Source organism: Oryzias latipes, chromosome 10 (genome assembly GCF_002234675.1).
Source record: "Oryzias latipes chromosome 10, ASM223467v1".
In the NCBI taxonomy this organism is placed as follows: domain Eukaryota; kingdom Metazoa; phylum Chordata; class Actinopteri; order Beloniformes; family Adrianichthyidae; genus Oryzias; species Oryzias latipes.
In genome coordinates this window covers 28,508,964-28,528,324 of record NC_019868.2, presented here as the reverse complement: position 1 = coordinate 28,528,324, position 19,361 = coordinate 28,508,964, and the positions used below count along the sequence as shown (strand labels likewise).

The 19,361-nt window shown below is 39.9% G+C and overlaps 1 protein-coding gene across 2 annotated transcripts in view; it reads left to right on the top strand.

The window, feature by feature from the left end:
- The window catches only part of LOC101173638 (5-hydroxytryptamine receptor 4), a 180,681-nt gene that overhangs the window by 53,996 nt on the left and 107,324 nt on the right, over positions 1-19,361 (top strand). For both annotated transcript variants that reach the window (XM_011480564.3, XM_011480562.3), the window contains exon 2: positions 7,294-7,372. In XM_011480564.3, the coding sequence (XP_011478866.1) occupies positions 7,317-7,372 (56 nt within the window). In that variant the 5' untranslated portion in view covers positions 7,294-7,316. The remainder of the gene's footprint in view (positions 1-7,293; positions 7,373-19,361) is intronic.

The window sequence follows — 19,361 nt, the reverse complement described above, 5'->3', positions numbered from 1 at the left end:
GTATAGATCAGTCTCTGCTCCGCCGCCTCCAGCTGGTTCAAAATTCAGCGGCCCGCCTGTTAACGGGGACCAGACGGTGTGAGCATATAACACCGATATTACGCTCACTTCATTGGCTGCCTGTGTCTTTTAGAATTACTTTTAAGATTTTGCTTTTGGTTTTTAAATGTCTGAATGGTCTGGCACCTCAGTATCTTTCTGAGCTTCTGCATGTTTATCGTCCATGTCGAGTCCTAAGGTCTGAAGATCAAATGCTTTTAGCGGTTCCCAGGACTCGGCTTGTGACTCGGGGAGACAGAGCCTTTTCAGTTGCAGGTCCTAAACTCTGGAATGCTCTCCCCTATTCTGTGAGGTCTGCCAGAACTGTCAGTAATTTTAAGACTCTTTTAAAAACACATCTTTTTACTCAGGCTTTTAACTCCAGTGAGCATATCTAGTGGGCCAGCTTGTTCATTGTTCATTTTATTAATCTTATTCTTTTATTGTTTTATTGCTTTTATTGTTCAATTGATTTTATTGTTTTATTCCTATTGTTTCTTTATTGCATCGTATTGTTTGTGATTTTAGTTGATTTTATGTTAAGCACTTTGGTTGCCTTGGCTTTTATAAGTGCTATACAAATAATAAATTGATTGATTGAAATTGATTGATGTGGACACCCCTGAAGTTTCTTCGTTTTTTCCGGAATCCGTGTTTTTTTGGGAGGTTTTCCTTACCGCGAAGGGGGGTCTAAGGGCAGGGATGCCAGTATAGCTTAGTCAGTTTGTTAGTTCATTTTAGTATTTTCCTATTGAACTCTTTTTATTCGTGATCCTTTTAAGTTCGTGTTTTACTTCGAAGCCCATCGAGACGACTGTTGTTGTGATTTTGGGCTATACAAATAAAATTGAAATTGAAATTGATATTAAACTTATACATTGGTGCTACATGCGTGCAAATCCCTTAGACACACGTGGAACAGTCATGGAAAGCCACAAATTTGTGTATGTATCTTGCAAGAATCACGCACAACTGCGTAAGATTTATGCAATAATTGCATATAAACTTTGTAAAATAAGCGAAAAACTGTGTAAATGTCAACCGACCAAAAATTCTGAACAGCTCAAAAACCGAAAAAGAAACACGAATGAATTACGTATACCGTACATGGATCACGGAAGACAGGAATTTCACACGTGGAGAATATGCAATGTGTACGTAGTGGCTGCCATACCTTCTCCCTGGTCGACTCCTCCTGCCTCCATTCTGCCCCTCCCCTCAGCATCCTTTGCCTCCTCAGACCGTTCCGTCCCCACGCCTCTTTTCCTTTCACCGCCGTCTGCTTCACAAACTCAGAATTTCCACTCATTTCCTTCTCTCCACCATGCCTGTGTCTTGCATTTGGAGTCTATGTGTTGTTTGAACAGAGACGCAGCTGACAACTCATTTAACCGCGTCTGCGTTGACTTTGGCTCTGCCTCAGCCAACGGCCGTCCAAAACCCACCAGGGAAAGACGTGAATTCAGCTGAAGTTCATTGAAACGTTTCCAGCAGATGAGTTTCTAATCTGAAAAGTTAGCATGCATGTCTTCAGTTTGAGCTGAGAAACCTTTGCCGTGCGGGTCTGAGATGTGTTTTTAATAAAGCAGTCTTTGATGTTTGGAACATCACTCTTCCCAGACAGGCCTCCTCTTGTATGTGATGCTATCAGGGATGTCCAGGTATTAGGGGCAGGAATTTAATTTTCTCAGACTCAAGAAAGGATTTAGGTGAAATTGCAGCAGATTTAACGTACCTGGCTGTGATTTGCTTCTGAAGCCTTGGTCAGTCCCATCCAAACGGGTCACACAGATGACAGACATTTACTTTTTCCTGTAAAATAAAACATAAACGCTCAGCATTAAGGCACTTCCCCTCACGTCAGTGCAGAACCTTTTAAGTGCCTTGAAATGCCAATACTTTTTATATTATATTTGATTTATTCAGCTAATTTAAAAGTGTTTTGGTTGGATGTTGAGTGTGAAGTGAGTTTTCTCAGGTGTAGCTTTTTCAATAGACGTTGATATTAATTTTGAAAGTTCATCACTTTACTGGTTTATATTTATGTATGATGATTAAATGTTTTTAACCTCTTGTAAATATGTGTTAGAGGAGCGGTCTTTGAATAGAACGATTTTGGAAAATACTGCCCTGTTTTTACAAATAAAGTTATTTTTATTGATTTGGAGGCTAAACGATATTTTGAGATGAGTTTGAGAAACTTGAAAAGTAAAGTAAAAACAGTGAAGCTCCAGCGTTGACAGTCCTCAAACTGCCGTCACTCTTCTACTGTGTTTCTAAGGGTTTCTAAAGAAGAAAAAAGCAACAAAACACTTACGGTTACAGTAGTTGAGAGAGGGACGTGTTATTTTATGAAAACGCCAGTTAAGAAAAAAAAAACATTAAAAAAAGCATTCAGATACTTAGAGGACTAAGCATGTTAGCATGTTAAATGTTGCAGTCGACTGCCACCCGAACATGACATTGCAGGAGAATTCTTCAGCTTAGGGTTGGGCGATGTCCCTTAAATTGGCCGTTGACGATGTTTGCTGTCAACCATCGGGATGGACGATGACATCGTCGGGGGGGGGGGGGGGGGGGGGGGGGGTATTTTTACATTTTTCGTTCTTATATAACTGCTATTCGTTTTTTTGCATTTTCATTTTATTTCCCAACTAATGACTAATCCGCGATGATCCAGTATAAACTGAGGGAAGTGACTTTAACAAAAAAAAGTAACAAACAAAATAGAAAAGAAGTAGTCCGCTCCCGCACTTCACTAGTGAAGTGGACCGGCGGAGCGCGGACTTACAGCTTTGTGTTTGAGGGGAAGGGGGGGGGGTGCTTTGCTACATGAGCGCTATGATTGATGAGATTTAAGACTGCGATCCGTCCCGCAGCTCTAGGGGTACATGCAACCGAACTCAGAACCGGGTCTAAAAGTGTGTGTCTGAGCACAGCTCAGATCGTCAGCACACACAGCGGTTTGAGCTTCAAAGCAGAAATGTCACTCAGTCCTTAGAAAACATTCAAACAATCACGTGGATTTGTGTTTCCAGTCGTGTCCCGACTAAATAAAGGCTGATGTTATTCTTACATGTTTACGTGCAGCCAGCAAGCAGCACCACCCAAAGCTAATGTTGTTAGCCCGTGTTAGCATACTGCTAATCCTGGCTTCGTTCAGAAAAAGCACTGACCACACGGATTAAAATTCAAATGATGAGCGAACAGGTGTTTCATAATAACCGTAACATTATTAAAAGCACGTTTAGAAGATCATCTCGTATTTTACCGAGCTGGCATGTCAATATATATAGCCGCTCGGCGCTGTTTAACATTGTTTTGTATTGAATTGTTACATTCAATAAAGTTTGAAAAAAAAAAGCCGCTGGCGGAATTTATATCCTTCCGGTTTTCAAACCCTACTGCGCATGTGCAAATGATTTATTCCGACGGAAAGTGTGACCTTAGTGAACGTTTTTATATTCTGAAAACATTTTTCTGGGCCCATCTACACGGTTGGATTCTAATCCGACCATTGATCCCATCAAGATATTTTGCACATGTAACCGTGGCTTATGGTGTCGACGCGCAACGTGGCGGGGGCGTGGCATCACGATGATGGTCTCTCCATCGGGATGTCAGTCACCCATCACGATGGACGATGATATCGTCCATCGGCACAACCCTACTTCAGCTTCATTCCAAAAATTGCTTGTTTACATTCTGTTTAAATGTTATTTTCATATCAAGTTCTCACAAGATGCAAAGAGTACGAGCTGACACTAGTGACAATGTTCACTAGTGACACAGGCGGCGCCAACAACCGATGCTGCTCTGGAGCGGAAATGATGTCACCATATCCTTTTTTCCTTTAATGTCAATCATGTCCCGGTCGCCAATGTTCAAAGCCCCGCCCCCACATAAATTAGGGTAACTCCGAAAACAAAAACTCTCAATTGAAACTGGTTATTGATGATTAAAAATGAAGTGGGAGAAGCAAAAACAGTAGAAATTTTTATTTTTTATTTTGTAAAGGTTTTAAGTTTATAGTTTTATATTCAAGTTATCAGTCTTTCTTGCAAATTGTGTTTTTTTTTCATATTTTCAATACTTCTTTCAAGTTTATAATGTATGTGAGCGTGTCGCATTTGATCAAAAAGCAAAAAAAACGTGATCTTTGTTCTAATTTTGCATGTTTAAAAAAAAACAATGTATCCGTGCCATATACATGATCCATGTCCGTTCAATTTTATGTGCTATGAACTGTTTATTTTTGTTTTTTAAGATGCAAAAAATGAGTTAAAGACAGAGTTTTTTCATAAATAGGACTCGCCTGTTCTGAGCGTTGAGATTTGCCTTGAAGTTGATGCTTGAGAAGCTGCAGAGACAAGCAGGGACCGTCAGATAAACAATAGCAGTTTTCTCAGTATCTCACCATAAATCACCTCTAAAACATCACAACGACTTATTATTGTTCAATCAAATTCCACAGAAATGCATAATAACACCAACATGTTTAAGTAATGCAAGTTCTAGAGACGTCCTTATCTCCTCGCTTTAGAAAAGGGGAAAAGTTATAGCGAATTCAGAAAAAAATATTGGAAATTTAGAAAACGATTATAGAAAATTCAGAAAAAATTTATATTGAATTCTGAAATAATCCAAAGACTTCACTGCTTTGTTCCCAATATTGTTGATAGGATTGACTCAAAATAAAAAAAAATAAAAAACCGTTCATGTCAATATTTAATACTTCCCCAATGTTTTGCTCTGTGACGTTTGTAGATAAAGTCAGTAGGAAGAACAAAGCAGACTGGCTATATTGTGACGAGCACGTAAACAAAACGGGTCATGTCTACGACACTGTCACAGGAACGGGCAGAACGGCTGGATCCAAATGCAGCAGGTTCATGAGCTCAGCCAAAGTCCACAAAGCTAGATCAGGGTCAGGCAGGCAGGGGTCAATAACAGGCATGAGAGCATCAGAGGATCCAGGCGAGAGTCGGGGCAGGCAGCAGGCAAACAGAGTCAGAAACAGGGTCAGGGGACAGAAGATCAGGTAAGGAAGGCAGAGTGACACGAACTGTACTTCACACTGAGTGAGGCTCAGTACAGTGCCTTAGTATGCTGTGGTTGATTGAATGAATGAGGTTCAGATGTACAGCATCCAGGAAGTGTACGCTGGGGTTGCTGGGAGTTGTAGTGTGGCTAGAACTCTGGGACTCTGGGGACGGCTCCGGGGGGGGGGGGGGGGGGGGAGGGGGGGGGGCAGAGCTCTGACTCCTGACTTTGTTGCTTCTTTGAATTACAGCTCATCTTCTAGTTTTTATGAGCAGATGAGGTCGGAGCCCAACCTGTTTGGAGAACTTTGCTTTAGTAGTTCCTGTGAATATTACAACAAACACCCCCGTAAGTTGTTTTCTTAACACTTAAAAAAAAAAAAAGAATGAAGATAACTTTTTTTTTTAAATTGAATGCAATACGCTTCTCCAACAATATGTACTTACGAGTTTAAAACTGTTTTAAATTTTTCTTTTTTTGATTCTACTTTTACAATCTGGTCTTTTATTCACTGTCAGTTGATCCAGAATTGACCCCATAAAAAAAACACTGAGTTTTTGCATCGTCTTTTAAAACATCACAGCAATGTAACATTTAAAAGGTTTTGATCATTCAATGTTGGGAAAATGGCACTGAAAGGAGGAACTGCATTGGGTGCATCTTGTTGTTGTTGTTGTTGTTGTTGTGTGCCAATAAATGTTGGCGTTTGTGTTGAGCATCTCTGTGATGAAGTGATTCTGACAGCTGCCCATATGTCTGAAGTATAATGAGTTTTCTTATTCAGGAGATGAATGAGGTCAGGATCCCCCCCCCCCCCCCCCCCCCCCCCGCCAGTCTGTGAGCTCGCCGTTAGGCCGACCTTTACTCTGCATTCCAACACGGGAACGCTCAAACTCACACTCGCTGCTCCCATTCAGTTTTAGGTGAGAACCAAATGAATGGTAGCCTTTTGGGACTTTTATCATTTCTCATGTTTTGCAACATATTCTGTGTTTAAGGAGAAAATGGGGGTAAGCTCTGCTGCTGATCGCCACCATGAAACCAGCTAATTGTTTTACCTATGCCCCCGATAAGGACAAAGCCATCCCGAAATAATAATAATATTTTAAATAATAATTGCATAATGCCAATTTAACATGCTAATGCTAATTATGCCACAGAAATATTGGCTTGAAATTTGGAAATAAACTTGAATTCTACATGAAAAAATCCAAGATAATCTGACATTTTTGTAAATGAACGTTTTTATAAGAGAAAAATTACTTGCATTTTAAAATGTCATGTTTTATTTGGCAAATGAAAATGCATGTAACATAATATATACATTTAAAATATGCTATGCATTTTATGTATTAGCAATTGACCGTTTAATGTTGTATTGGTTGAGTGTCTTCAATGGCCAATCAAAGGGCAGAGGAGGCGGGACTTGGCAAATGCGGGCCAGAGGGACCCGCCCTGATGGGAGAATGACAGGTTGAATTCTGAGGCAAATGAAAATTAAAAAATGTATCATATCAGCGGAGCACTTTCTTTTAAATTTTGACACAAAAATGAAAAAGAAATATATTTTAAGGCTCTTTTGAGATTGTATTAAAACAGACAAGAAAATAAAATGTGTGTTTGTTTTTATTTTCAAATGTAAAATGTCTTTTCAGAATAAATAGAAAGGAATCTTTATGTTTGCATGAATGAACCTCATGTTCTTATTTAGGTTTCATGCTTTCAATTCACTGATTTTAGTTTCAAAATTGGGAAAATTTGTCCTCCTGGTTGGCTCATTTGTTGAGGGATTATTTTCTTTAGAATCAATCTGTTAACATAGATTACTGTGGTTATAATTGTTTATTTGAACAAGCTAGCATGCTGTGTTTCGGCTGCAGATTTTTTATACACATTTTAATTACAAGCGCTTTGAGCATCATGTTTGCTGTTTATATGATTGATGAATAGTCTTTCAAATTGACCAGTAGCTATAATGTGGATTGACATTAGTTCAACCTCCTCTCTAAATATGTTTTACCTTCAGAAGCGGGTTAATTGACAGCTGACTAACAATGTCGGAACGGTTTTCTTTGCATAATTCTGACGTGGTTTAATAAGTTTATGTTAATGCAATCTGCTGAGCTTGACTTGTTCTATGCTTTTAATTTGAAGTTCAGGCCCTTTTATTAATGGGGTGATGATGTTAATGCAGCTCTGCTCTGTCTGCAGGGACTCTCTGCATTTATGGTCACATGAATGTCAGCGCTGCAGGCCAGATGCTGGTGATGGAGGAGCTTGTCAGTGAGAGGTGAGATGAATCAACGTTGACTCGCTTTGTTATGGAAAACTCTCCTCTACCCGCCCACCTCGTCACTGAACACAAAGAAAGTCACTTTCAACACGAGTCTCAAACTTTATTGTTCAAAACACAAACATGAGTGACGTGAAGCTGTGAGAGCGGCAGTATTATGGTTTGGGACTTGAATAGATGTCTTTTCTTTTTGGGTGTTTTCTCCCAATATTTGCTTAATTTTTTTGCACATGATGAGTATATTTAAAAAACAAATTGCTTTGCTTAATTTATGTTTTTATTTTTTTTTAGTCATAATTCTTTTTTAAATTTACCAAATTTGTTGCTTTTTTCTCTTATATGTTGGATTTTCTTTGGCATTTTGGAAATAAATCTGTGCTTTCTGATGCTTTTTAGTCACAGCTGACAAGCTTTTAAAACCACAATTAAGCGAATTGGTTGTTTTAGGCATTATTGTCAGACTTTTCTGAACAACTCTGAGTTTTTTTTATAGTTTGTTTTTCTTCTTGTTAAACAAAGAGACGACATTCAAACCTTTTGTCAGGATGCTCATCCCAAAGCAGTAGACCTTTTTATTTATTTATTTATATTAGCGCCAGGAGAACATAAGTATCTGTGGAGCTAAGTCGGACGTTTCTGCAGAAGAAAAGTAGTCCTCCGCTCCAAAAACAATTCCCATCATTGTCATGAGACCAGTAAGTGACCCGTGTTGGTATGAATTCATCACATGCTCCATGCATGCGTAAACACAGGTCGTATGGAGAGATGTCTGTGCTCTATTGTCCTGTGTACATCTCTGGTCTTAGTGCTTGTTTTCAGTCTTGTCACATTGTTCTATCATTATTGAGTCTTTAGAGGTTTTGAACGCTGATTTGCTCAATGGTCAACACGTTTAAACAAAAGCATCCATTTGCAGCTTTTCTTCTGGTCTTATCTCTAACATTTCTACAGTTTACGGCATTTTTAACTGAGACCGACTCCTTTCAGATGCACATTTTTTAGATCTTAACCATCATTGACTATTAGGGGGGTTGTGTCTTACACGTGGAGGCAGATTTGACTCGGTTTTGGTGCATTTTGCTGGCGTTTTGGACATACAGGAAATCTTTAGATTTAAAATGCTTTGTGTTTTTGGTTCATAATAACATGTTTAAGTCCGTGTGTTGGAGACTAACTCAGGTCTCTTCAGAAGAAAATCCCAGTTCAAATTATGAAGAAGCTTTTCGAGACTATAACAATAATTTAAAACACCTTCACTTCCTGTTTGATCCCCGTTGGGAAGCAAACGTCCGGTGTCTTTTGGCGTTCGGCTCTGGTCAGACGACGTCTTTGTTCTGGTGGGATAAATGCGGATAAATCCCGGAGCCTGGACGCCGATGGTTGCTGAGGCCAGTCTGCGACATAGAATCGATCCAAGTGGAGAATGGGGCGGAGGCGGGCCGGCAAAACCATCTGGAATGTAGAGAGATAAACTTCCACGAACATATAGCAGGAGTCTGATTGTGATTGGCTGAGAAAAGAAGGCGGGGAATTTAGCTGAATTTAGACTGAAGGCCTAAAGAGAGAACCCGGAAGTGAGGCAGATCTTTCTTATTGAAATTGCGCCAACATGACCCGAACAGATGTAAACGTGGATGAAGGAAGAGGATCGGGTCACAAACACAACCCGCCTGTTGACACTTTGTCTTCTGCAGCTTCTTGTCCCTTTTTCTGATCTTTCTATGACTTTAGGTCCTTAAATTATAACAAAAATGTTCACCATTTTCATTCAGAGTTGTAAAGCAATTTGTAAAGGTCGTATGGATGCTCTGACGGCAGCAGAGGCCCACGTGTAAAATGCTGTTAAAGCCCCCTTAGAACACACTCAACAGTTACAGAGCTGTCACAGTTTTCTGGACTAGAGAAACACAGAACCAACTTTTAAAGGAAACTATCAAGAACTGTGGCGGGTTAGACATTAAAATAAAAAAAAAACTCCAGGCAACTTAAGCACAAAACCATCTGAATTATGCTGTGCAGCATTTCAACAGACTGGATGATTTGATGATGAGCTTTTTTGGTCATTTTATTTACATTTCTGCTAATTTTGCATTTCAGGTGATACATATTGTGAACAGAAGTGAGAGTAGTTTAAAAAAACGATGTGTTTGTACTGCGGCCATGGTGGGAGGGTTCATTTGTGCCTTGTGGTCTCATTATTGAAACGAAAACTTGAATAATCGTTAAAGATGAGCAGAGGTGCGGAGAAATGGTTTTCTTTGATCAAAATATGTTTTTCATTTTAAACAGCTCATTGGCTCTAGTGCTTAAATTAAACAGAGAGATGCTGCTGTGAAATGAACTGTTTTCCTCCCGGAACTGCGATCAAACACTCCTATGTTTGTCCAATCTGATCCGGGCTTTGGCCTCTTGCGTTCCGACAGCGATTTAAGGATGTTTTGGCAAATCCCAGACCATGTTCTGTTCCTCTGAGGGCACACTGGATCCTGTCCAGCCCTTGTGATGATTTTTTTTTACTTTTGGGAGGAGGGAAGGGATGCACCACTACAAAGACGATGAGGGTTTAACAGCTCAGCTTTTAGTCCAGAAGGAGGGTCTGTCTGCAGTGAGGGGAGCAACCCCAACTTTAAAAAGAAAAAGTCACAATTAAACCATGGAGCCCAGCTATAATGCTCAGATAGGGAGCTAAAAATGATACTAGTTGTGTTTCTGTCCGACCCTCTGCTGCATTTACTGAGGTTAACTGCTGCAGTGGTTCTGGTTTAAAAGTGACCCGTGTGCACATCAGAAACATGTGAAGAGTAAACCATTGACTCCTGAATCTCAACTTCGACTGTTTCAAAATAAAAGCAAGCAAAGCATTATTAAGGGATGGTTTTGAATGTCTTTATGGATCTTTGATAAATACATAACTTTCATGATTTTTCCCGTTCTGTTTTCTGAAAAGAAGTTTTAATATTATTTGAAGACCATTTTCAATCTTGTGACTGGGAGAGCGTGGTTCAAGTCCATGTCGGGACATACCTCCAAAACAACGGGGTCTGCAGAGCTCCTCTGCTTTAATACACCTTATATTTATAGATTTCTGTTGTATTTCTGTCAGTCAGTCGCTCTGCTATCCCCTCTTATCTTTTTCATTGAAATTTATTTATCACAGTTTTTTCTCACGGTGTTGTTTCCTTCTGTCACACTCAGTGCCACATGTTTGCTGACCTTACTCTGTCTGTCAATTAATAATAATTAATTGATACTTTATTTATTCCTCAATGAGGAAATTCTTTCTCCGCATTTGACCCATCCCCTGGGGGAGCGGCGGGCTGCAGACTAGCAGCGATTGGGGGCCACAGTTGGCTGGGGAGAGCGGTTGTTCGGTTGTTGGACGACCTGCTCTATCGCCTGAGCTAAACTGCAGATCATTCCTCTGTACCTGTGTAGTTATTTTGGTATCCACATGTGTTCACACATGTTCCTCTGTCTTTTTCAACACTGATGGCTTATTCAACTGCCTGTTTGGTTTTGTGGCCCTCTGCCTGAGAAGACAAGGGGCCGTGCAGAACCACGGTCCAGAATCCAGGAGTTTCTTATTAGTAAAGGCTGATTTCTTTCCCCCTCATACCAAGTAAAGAAAAACTCTCAATTTATGGAAACGCATCAAACAGAAATGACCTAAAAAGAGGAAACGCCATTTCTGAGTATTTTATGACTCGGTTTGAGCGGACATTCAGATTCCAGTTAAATAAAAACCTTAATGACTGAATAAATAACTTTTTTTCTTATTCTGGTGTTTCCTCATTTAAGTTGCTTGGATCTGGGTTCTTACAGCTCTTTCTAAACTCATATGAACTTAAAGACCGTCTGTCTTATCAGTTATTCTATTTTGATGTGATTAGATGATTATTTTGCGTGGTACCATAACCAAACCTCTGCAGAATTGGGGAAACTGGCTCGTCATGAACGTTTGGTTTTGCATCATTCTCCAGTGGAGAATATTCATGCTGTCTCTTTCTCTGTGACACAATTCTTTAGGATGGATGTTTGGTTCACGCCGACATGAACCATCTGGTAGAAAATGCTCTGGATGCTTTTCCACATTTTTATTTTTAAAACATCTAAAGCAGCCTGTTTGGAAACGTTTTCTTAACTCAAACAGATTTATGAGCTTTTATTTTGAAACTGGGTTTCAGGGTCATTCTCATCTTCACACACTACTCCTATCTCAGCTCAGGAAGTTGTGATGCATTGTGGGAATTCTGCTGTCTGTGCCAGAGGCTTGTTGATTTGATTAAAATGCGTCTTCAGTTAAAAAACTTTGGGTTGGGGGCGGGGCTTCTTTTTGCCTTAAAAGAAAGCTTTGTCAAGTTTCTGGTTATCGCCCTGCAGCCTGAAGGGTCGGCGAGAAACAAAACCTTATCATCAGAGGTTGCTTTGACTCCCAAATGACGTATTGCTCTTGGTTGACTTTTGCAAAGTTAAATGAAAGTTGAAGCAAAAAAAATCCTGATAAACCACCAAAGAAGAAAGTTTTATCAGGGGTCCCCAGGGGTCAGGGGTCTACACCCAACCTGGTATAGACCAAAGTCCGATTTGATGCTGGAAATCATTTGATCCACAATGTCTGCCTCAGAGCAGCTGCAGGTCACTGAGGCCTTCCTGACATGATGTTTATCTGCTTCGTGGCCTTTCTGACCCTGAAAGAAAGATCCTTCCACCAAGCTCTCAGATACCAGCAGTTCGTCTGTGGGTTCGGAAAGGTCGAGCTGATCCAACAGAAAACATCTCCTGACAACATCTGCATCTCAAAACCCCCGAAAAAGCAAAGGAGGTTTTCTGTCTGACCTGGCTATAGGATCCATACATTTTTGATGACTGTCTTCAGCAGGCTCTATAGAAACCCACCCAGGTGTGATTTATGACAGCTTCTCACCCGGGCCCACACAGAACCCGACCCACACGGTGTCACCAAAACCAGCTCACTGACTCATACTCGTTTGAGTTGACTGACGTTCAAATCCAGCTCGTGTGTCAGGAGGACATGAAAGTTGGGAGGAACGCTCAGATGAAGTTCAAACGCTCAGACGTTTTACCTGCTAAAGCAAAACGTTCAAGAACAGGATGGAAAAAAGTCTGTTTCCTTGGAAGATTCAGCTTCATGTCCAAATAAGTCCATTTTGGTAGTGTTCTTGTTGGGTTGAACTCTCTCTGATCTCATCTCCATTAGATATGTTATATTGCTTCCTAAAAGTCTAAATGAAGCAGAAGCCAAGAGGAAATGAAAACAGGGCAGCAGGGAGCTCTTCATGGAGATAAATCTGTACGCTCGGGCTCATGCGCGGTTTGACGAACAGCCTCATTTTAAATGCTAAATGTAGTCCTGTCACTGTCGCACGAATAGACCGTAAAGCTACCGAATGTGTTCATCTGAAGAGTGTCCAGAAGACAGACGGTCTGAAGCCGCTTGTGTTTCTGCCGTCTGGAGTAAAGTTTAGAGAAGAAACATTTAGAGAAGTCTGCTAGACTATTTCTGCGGCCATCGTGTGGCATTTCCTTCTGTGTCTCCGGGATTGAGATACTTTTATGAAATGTTTGCCGAGCCAGACTACACTTTTTAAAAGTATATAATAACTTTTAACTAAACAGTTAAAGACTTAGTTAAGACTGATGTACATTGAATTACTGGTGCATAGAGGAATAAACATTTTACTCCCTAAAATTAAAGGCTGGTATGATTATGTTTTTTACATTAAAAGCTTTATTATTCTTTTTAAAAATCATCCATCTATATAAAAAATATCTAATTAGTAGCAAATTAGACATTTTTCAAGTTTAATTCACTACATTGGAGCCTATTATTGGTCCAGAAATTGGTTCAATAACATACTGTTTAATTTTAGTTTCTAAAAACCATAAATCTCGACTTACGTGGCACTTTGGTCTCGCAGGACTTGAACCTTGACCTGAAAGTTGACCTCAACGACCTGAAACATAACTTTTGGGATTCTTAAACGTTTATTCGTATTGTATTCAAAAGATCTCTAAAGTTGCAGTCATGATAGTTCCTCTTTGCGAAGGTAACTATGAGAGTTAAGACTTGGGACCGGACTGGTAAAGACTGTCTTGCGAGCACCTAATCCTACCAAGAACAACCAGATAGATTTGACTGTGCAGATCCTGATTTAGATCAGCTGTGATCCTTTTTATGGTGTCGTTCATCTGACACCCTGAATTCCATCAGATTTCACAGATAAAACTGCGGTTCAGCTTCAGCGAGTGGAAACATCAAAGGCTCTTCACGGTGAAGGATTTGGAGGAACTTCTTTTTTTATTTTGGAGGTTTTTATGTTTGTATTGACGCAAACCAAAACCATAACCTATTAAAAGAAGCTCAGTAATGACACTGAATGTATTAAACTAAATTGCACCCAGGGAGGTGTCGGTAATTAGCAGAGGCCTGGATGAAGGAGAATTGGTGGTTTTAAGAGATTAGTGGGAGTCTCCTACTGATGTTTGAAATAGCAAAAAAAAAGCCCTGCTGCATCTTTGATTGTAGATTCGGCAGAAACAAACAGAATGAGACGTTTCCTTGAATGGAGAGAAAAGCGAGTTTGTTCATACAGAGTCTCAGTTGAAAAACTGTACGATTTCTTTGTACAAAAACAAATAAAAACAGGCTGATGACATGAATCTTGCAAATATGTAAAGGTGGCATTTTTCTTATTTGAACTAAAAATTGCGTCATTAAAATGTGTTTGCAAATAAAAAGCATTACATAAATCGTACATTCATACTGATGCATAGACGCACCTGTTTAGGTTTATCTTTTTCTGTCGTCTCTGACTCAGCGGTTCTGCTGCAGACTCTGCAGAAACGACAGAGGCGGTTCATGGTAATATTCTTCATCCCACATTTAAATGCACCGGAGATAATTACAGCTTTGTTATGGCATGCTGCCTTCATGTGCATCTGGAAAGTTGAGGCTTTTTTCTGATATAACTCCTGACAAGGAGCTGCGTCAGAAAAGAAATTTGGGGACGTTTTTCTCATATTTAGTTTTCATGTGAAAAGTTTAAATGCGACACAAATGCCGCACAATGTTGAAGCTAATCTATCAACCCCAGAAAGAGCCTAAATTATGTCAAAATAGTAAAAATTAAAAAGATTTTCCCCTTTTGGAAAGCAATTCTGTTTTGGTTTTTGAGCCGGCTGCTGATCAAACACATGAGTTGGAATCTCTTTATGTGGTCAAAGCTGAGGCTGGTAAAAAACGGGGCTGTTTGCTGTCCTCTGCAGACACAGCAGAGAGGAAATACGCAAAAAGGAATTTAGCAGCTGTTACATAATCCCAACAAGAAGTGCTCCATTCATAAAAAAAGCATTCACTGCCCTGTGAAGCTGAGCGCGCTCACTCTGAAACGGTGGAAGACTAATCCAAGCGGCAGCTTTCCTTCAAGACAACATCATCAGTAGGAGCCGTCAAAAGTCACTGGTTTGAAGCCGCTCCGGCGTCTGTTTTCCTCCTGAGAGGAGGAGTCTGCAGCATTTTCCATCAAACTGTGATTCTATCCGTTCCCATTCATGCTGATATCTCCCACCTGTTAGTGCCGGAGCTTCCTGGTTCCTGCTGCTCCTCAGAGTGCAGCGCTCGGCACTCTGAGGAGCAGCAGGAACACCTTTTGTCGACGTATTTCTACTCACACATCTCCTCTCTTGGCATCTCGGCCAGCATGTTTCCAGAGCGGCAGCATGGGGCTGAAAATAGTCACGCGACCTCAGCTTTCAGCGCCTGAACTATCGAACTATTTTGTCATAGTCTATTGTTTACAGCGAACGGTTTTCAGGTTCTATGTTCTTTTCACCTATTAGACTTTATGGGTTGAATGCTACAAAGTCTTCACTCCAATGTTTTCCTGTTTCTCTTTCTTTATTCTAGTATCTTCTTCCATCTTTTGCGGCTTAACTCCTCCTACAATGTTTCAGCTATTTTAACCATCCAACTATTCAAATGTTCAGATCTTTCAACTTTTTCCAGCTGTGACTTTTGCTCCTTCAAATCCTTGAACTTTTCCAGATATTCCAGGATTTCTGCCTCCATTGAAATAAATGGGGGATCCATGGTGCAGAAGCTCGATGGTTCGATACCCGGCTCTGACATCTTTCACAAACAGATCTTTTTTGTTATTGTGCTGTTTTCACTTTATTTATGGTCAACTTTGATCATTTCTTTCTTTCTTTATTTTTTGTTTTGCCAATTTTTACCCTTTAAGTTTCATTTTCATTCAGTAATATAGCATCAACCCTGCATGTTCTTCTGGAAATGCAGCTCCTTCTAGTTTTCTACAAAAATTACATTTGGAAAAAGCCTAAAATGGCATTAATTCAATGTTGCCTTTATGTTTGAGGTTTATTTCATCATGGAGCCAAAGCTTTAGGATCCTGCACACATTTTGTTATCATTCTGAACGCATAGATTTGATTTACATTTTTTTTAAATCTTTAAGGAAACATAAATGTTAGAGAACACAAAATCCTTTTTAAAAGTCGTAAATCAAGAAGGGAAAGGGGATCTGGAGGAAAGTGTGTGTGTGAGGGAGTTTCCGCGGTCTGCAGTCCTTTCATTCGGTTCTTTTGATCAGGCGTTCTTCTCTGCGCTCCGTTCGGTTCTTAGCTTTGCTGGTTTGTGTGGAGGCAGGAAGAATCCAAGCTGGTCCTTCCTGATGAGGTCTGTCCAGCATCATCAGGCAGAAAGTCTTTGACGGCTTCTCCGGAATCACTAAAAGCACAGACTTCAAGAGGTTCTCATTTTCACCTTCATCACTGATAGTTTTTACATCATTCATCTGGATTATTGTAGCGTTTAGAATCTAAATATTTCTGTTGGATAACAATAAAAACATGTTTGTACTTGATCCAGATTGTGTCAATACATTTTTTCTTTGGGCTGTGAAACTCTTTAGTGACACGTTTGTCCACAATAGTGACGGTTGGACACAGAGTCTGTCCAGATAGCTATAGTGATTATTTCTGTGTGTGCTACACATAGGATAGAAAAGCGTTTCTCACATGAGCATGTTTGATGTCAGTCTTGCAGAGACATTTGATGAAATAATCAATCGCATAGTTTCATTTCAAACAAATCTTCATTCCAAAAAAGTTCCAACATTTCCATAATTTATTTCTCCATCCATCCAGTTCACTAGTCTTTTCTATCAGTCTGTTCATCTAATTGTTTTTCTTCCTCATGGATGCATACAGGTATGTTTACTTTGCATTCATCAATGATATTTTCCTCCATCCATCAGTCGATTCATTCATTTCTACATGTTACTCTTTTATTTCTCCACCTTTGACACATCCATCAATCATGAATTCCTCCCAACATCCATCCCTCTGCTTCTTTAGACGGACAGGTTGACTTTGATTTTCATGCTGAGAAGCAGAAACGGATGTAAATAAACTCTAACATTTAATATGCAGCACAGATAAGAAGATGGAACAATCAGAAGCAGTGGTGCAGTGAATGAAGCGGCACTTTAGCATCTGTCTCTTCTAAATTCATTTTCCTCCACTTTATCATCTTTCTAACTTTCATCCACACTTGCTGTGATGTGTTAAAGGCCTGCCTATGCAGGTGAAACCCCGCCCCCTCCTCAGTGCTTAGCAGGTAGCGTATGCTTTTGAAGAAACCCGCAGACAACAAAAAGGGATGGAGGCGTCACAAGGAGGTCATTAAAGGCTCATCAGCTCAAACAAGGACAGCAGGAAGATGCTTTATCTGCAGCAGATGAGGGCACAGCATGTGTGTCAGCTGGTTTTTAAAGGTATCCTTTGGAGTCCTGCAAGGATCTTATCAGGAAGATGGGATGTGTTTTTTTTCTTTGAAACAACAAAGACCCCCTTCAGTTTCCCTCAAGACAACACCTGGACGTCACCGTTCACTCTATTCCACACTCATTTGGTGCTAAACTGATGATATACACATTAGTGTCTATTGCTTTCTCTTTGTCAGTCTTGGAAATCAAACCCTCATCTTTCATCACGTTCTGGAACACGGAGGCCGATAACTTGGATCTCCTCTCCTCTAGGCCTGCACAATATACCGCAAATTTATCGTTATCGCAATATCCAGCTCTGCAATATGCATATCGCAAAAGACGGCGAATATCGCAATAAATCGCAAACCCAAAATGTGTTAAAACAATCTTCTAGCAGCTTGAAGCATTTAACGAATCAAATAAATCCCTTTATGCTTTGACCAATCAGATGGACGCCTTCCCATTGTTGACCAATCAGATGGACGCCTTCCCATTGTTGACCAATCAGATGGACGCCTTCCCATTGTTGACCAATCAGATGGAGTCCTTTTATGTTAGATGTTTGTCCCCCGTGTCGACGAGGGTCATTTGGAGTATAATTTTTAAACTGTTGCAATGAAATGGGAATGATGTTTTTGTTTATTTTTGTATTTGTTTATTTACTGCAAATTATATCGTTATCGCAATATTGATCACTAATATCGCAAGTTTTCCTCATATCGTGCAGCCCTAGTTCATACTAGGTCACGTTTAAGTTGTGGGCCTCTATCTTTTTTCTTCATTGTTCATTTATGTTTTGGCCACAGCTATAGGTCTTGACTTTTTCTCCTTTTTGAAAAATACTTGGATTTTAAGTTATGTTGACTTATTTAATAACACTTGCAGTAAAATGGAAATGTAGGAGACACCAACCTATTTTATTCCTGGGCATCTATATAAATTTTTTGTAATCATTAATCATAGTTTTGGCAAGTTCTATGGTAAATATATTTTCTTCTTTTTGAATAAAACTTGCACGTTAATTTAAGTTGTGTTGAATTATTTGAATAAAACTCACACTGAAACCAAAATGTATTGATATTTTTGCTTTTCTATTTTTCCATTTATCGCAAGTCATACCGTCATCGCAGTTTCAAACACTGATATCGCATATCGCAGATTTTTCTAATATCGTGCAGGCCTACTCTCCTCCATCTACAGTCTTGACTTTCTAAACTCAGATTCTCCAGGGAAATCTCTTTCCTTCCTTCACTCTTTCCTCTGCTTTACTTACTGGGGGACGAGGACGACGGACATCAACTTGAGCAACTCTAAAAAAAGAACTGGTTTAACTATTGATGGAGAAATGGAGAAATGTGGTGTAGTGGTTAGCACTTGGGCTCAAATCCCAGCTGGGACCTTTCTGTGTGGAGTTTGCATGTTCTGCGTGGATCTTTTCCAGGCACTTCAGGCTCCTCCCACAGTCCAGAAACACGCTTCAGTCGGGTCATTTGTGACTTTCTCCTAGCTGTGCCTGTGTGTGGTTCTGTCTGTGTGGACCTGTGATGGAGTGGACACTTGGTGAACAGCATCCTTAACACCCCAAATGTCACAAATGTCAGAAATAAAGACTCTATCTTTCAGATCAATCAATCTTTATTTTGTTTTTTTCTGATTCTATTATTGTTAAGAGTCTGTTTTCACTTGTAAGCAAGAAACTCCAACCTACAGATTCCCTCCCTCCCCACCTGCACCTACCTGTCCCCTGTAAAGATACTTTTCTTGAGTCCGTGGTGTTCACCAGAACCTCTTCTCTTTTGGGTCACTCCTCCTCTGAATTGTTCTGACATTTTAGAACCTTCCTCCAGTTTGTCTTTTGTCTCTGACATTTATAATCTCATCTGTAAATCCAAACCCCCCACTTGTCAGTTAGAAACCCTCCCGACATATTTTGGTTAATTCCTGGTTTCCTCCCTGCTCTTTTTCCTCATAATTCACTCCTATTCCTTTGCTCTTTAAAACTGCAGCTTTTACACCTATTGATAAAATAAAACCAGTATAAATCCAAAACGTTTTAGTAATCTCCTCCCTTATGCCCAGTTTACCATTTATTTCTAAAATTCTTGAACATTTCTAAACTCAGAAGCTCCTGTGAATCTGTCCAGACTCCGTCATCAGCACTGAAAGGGATCTTCCAT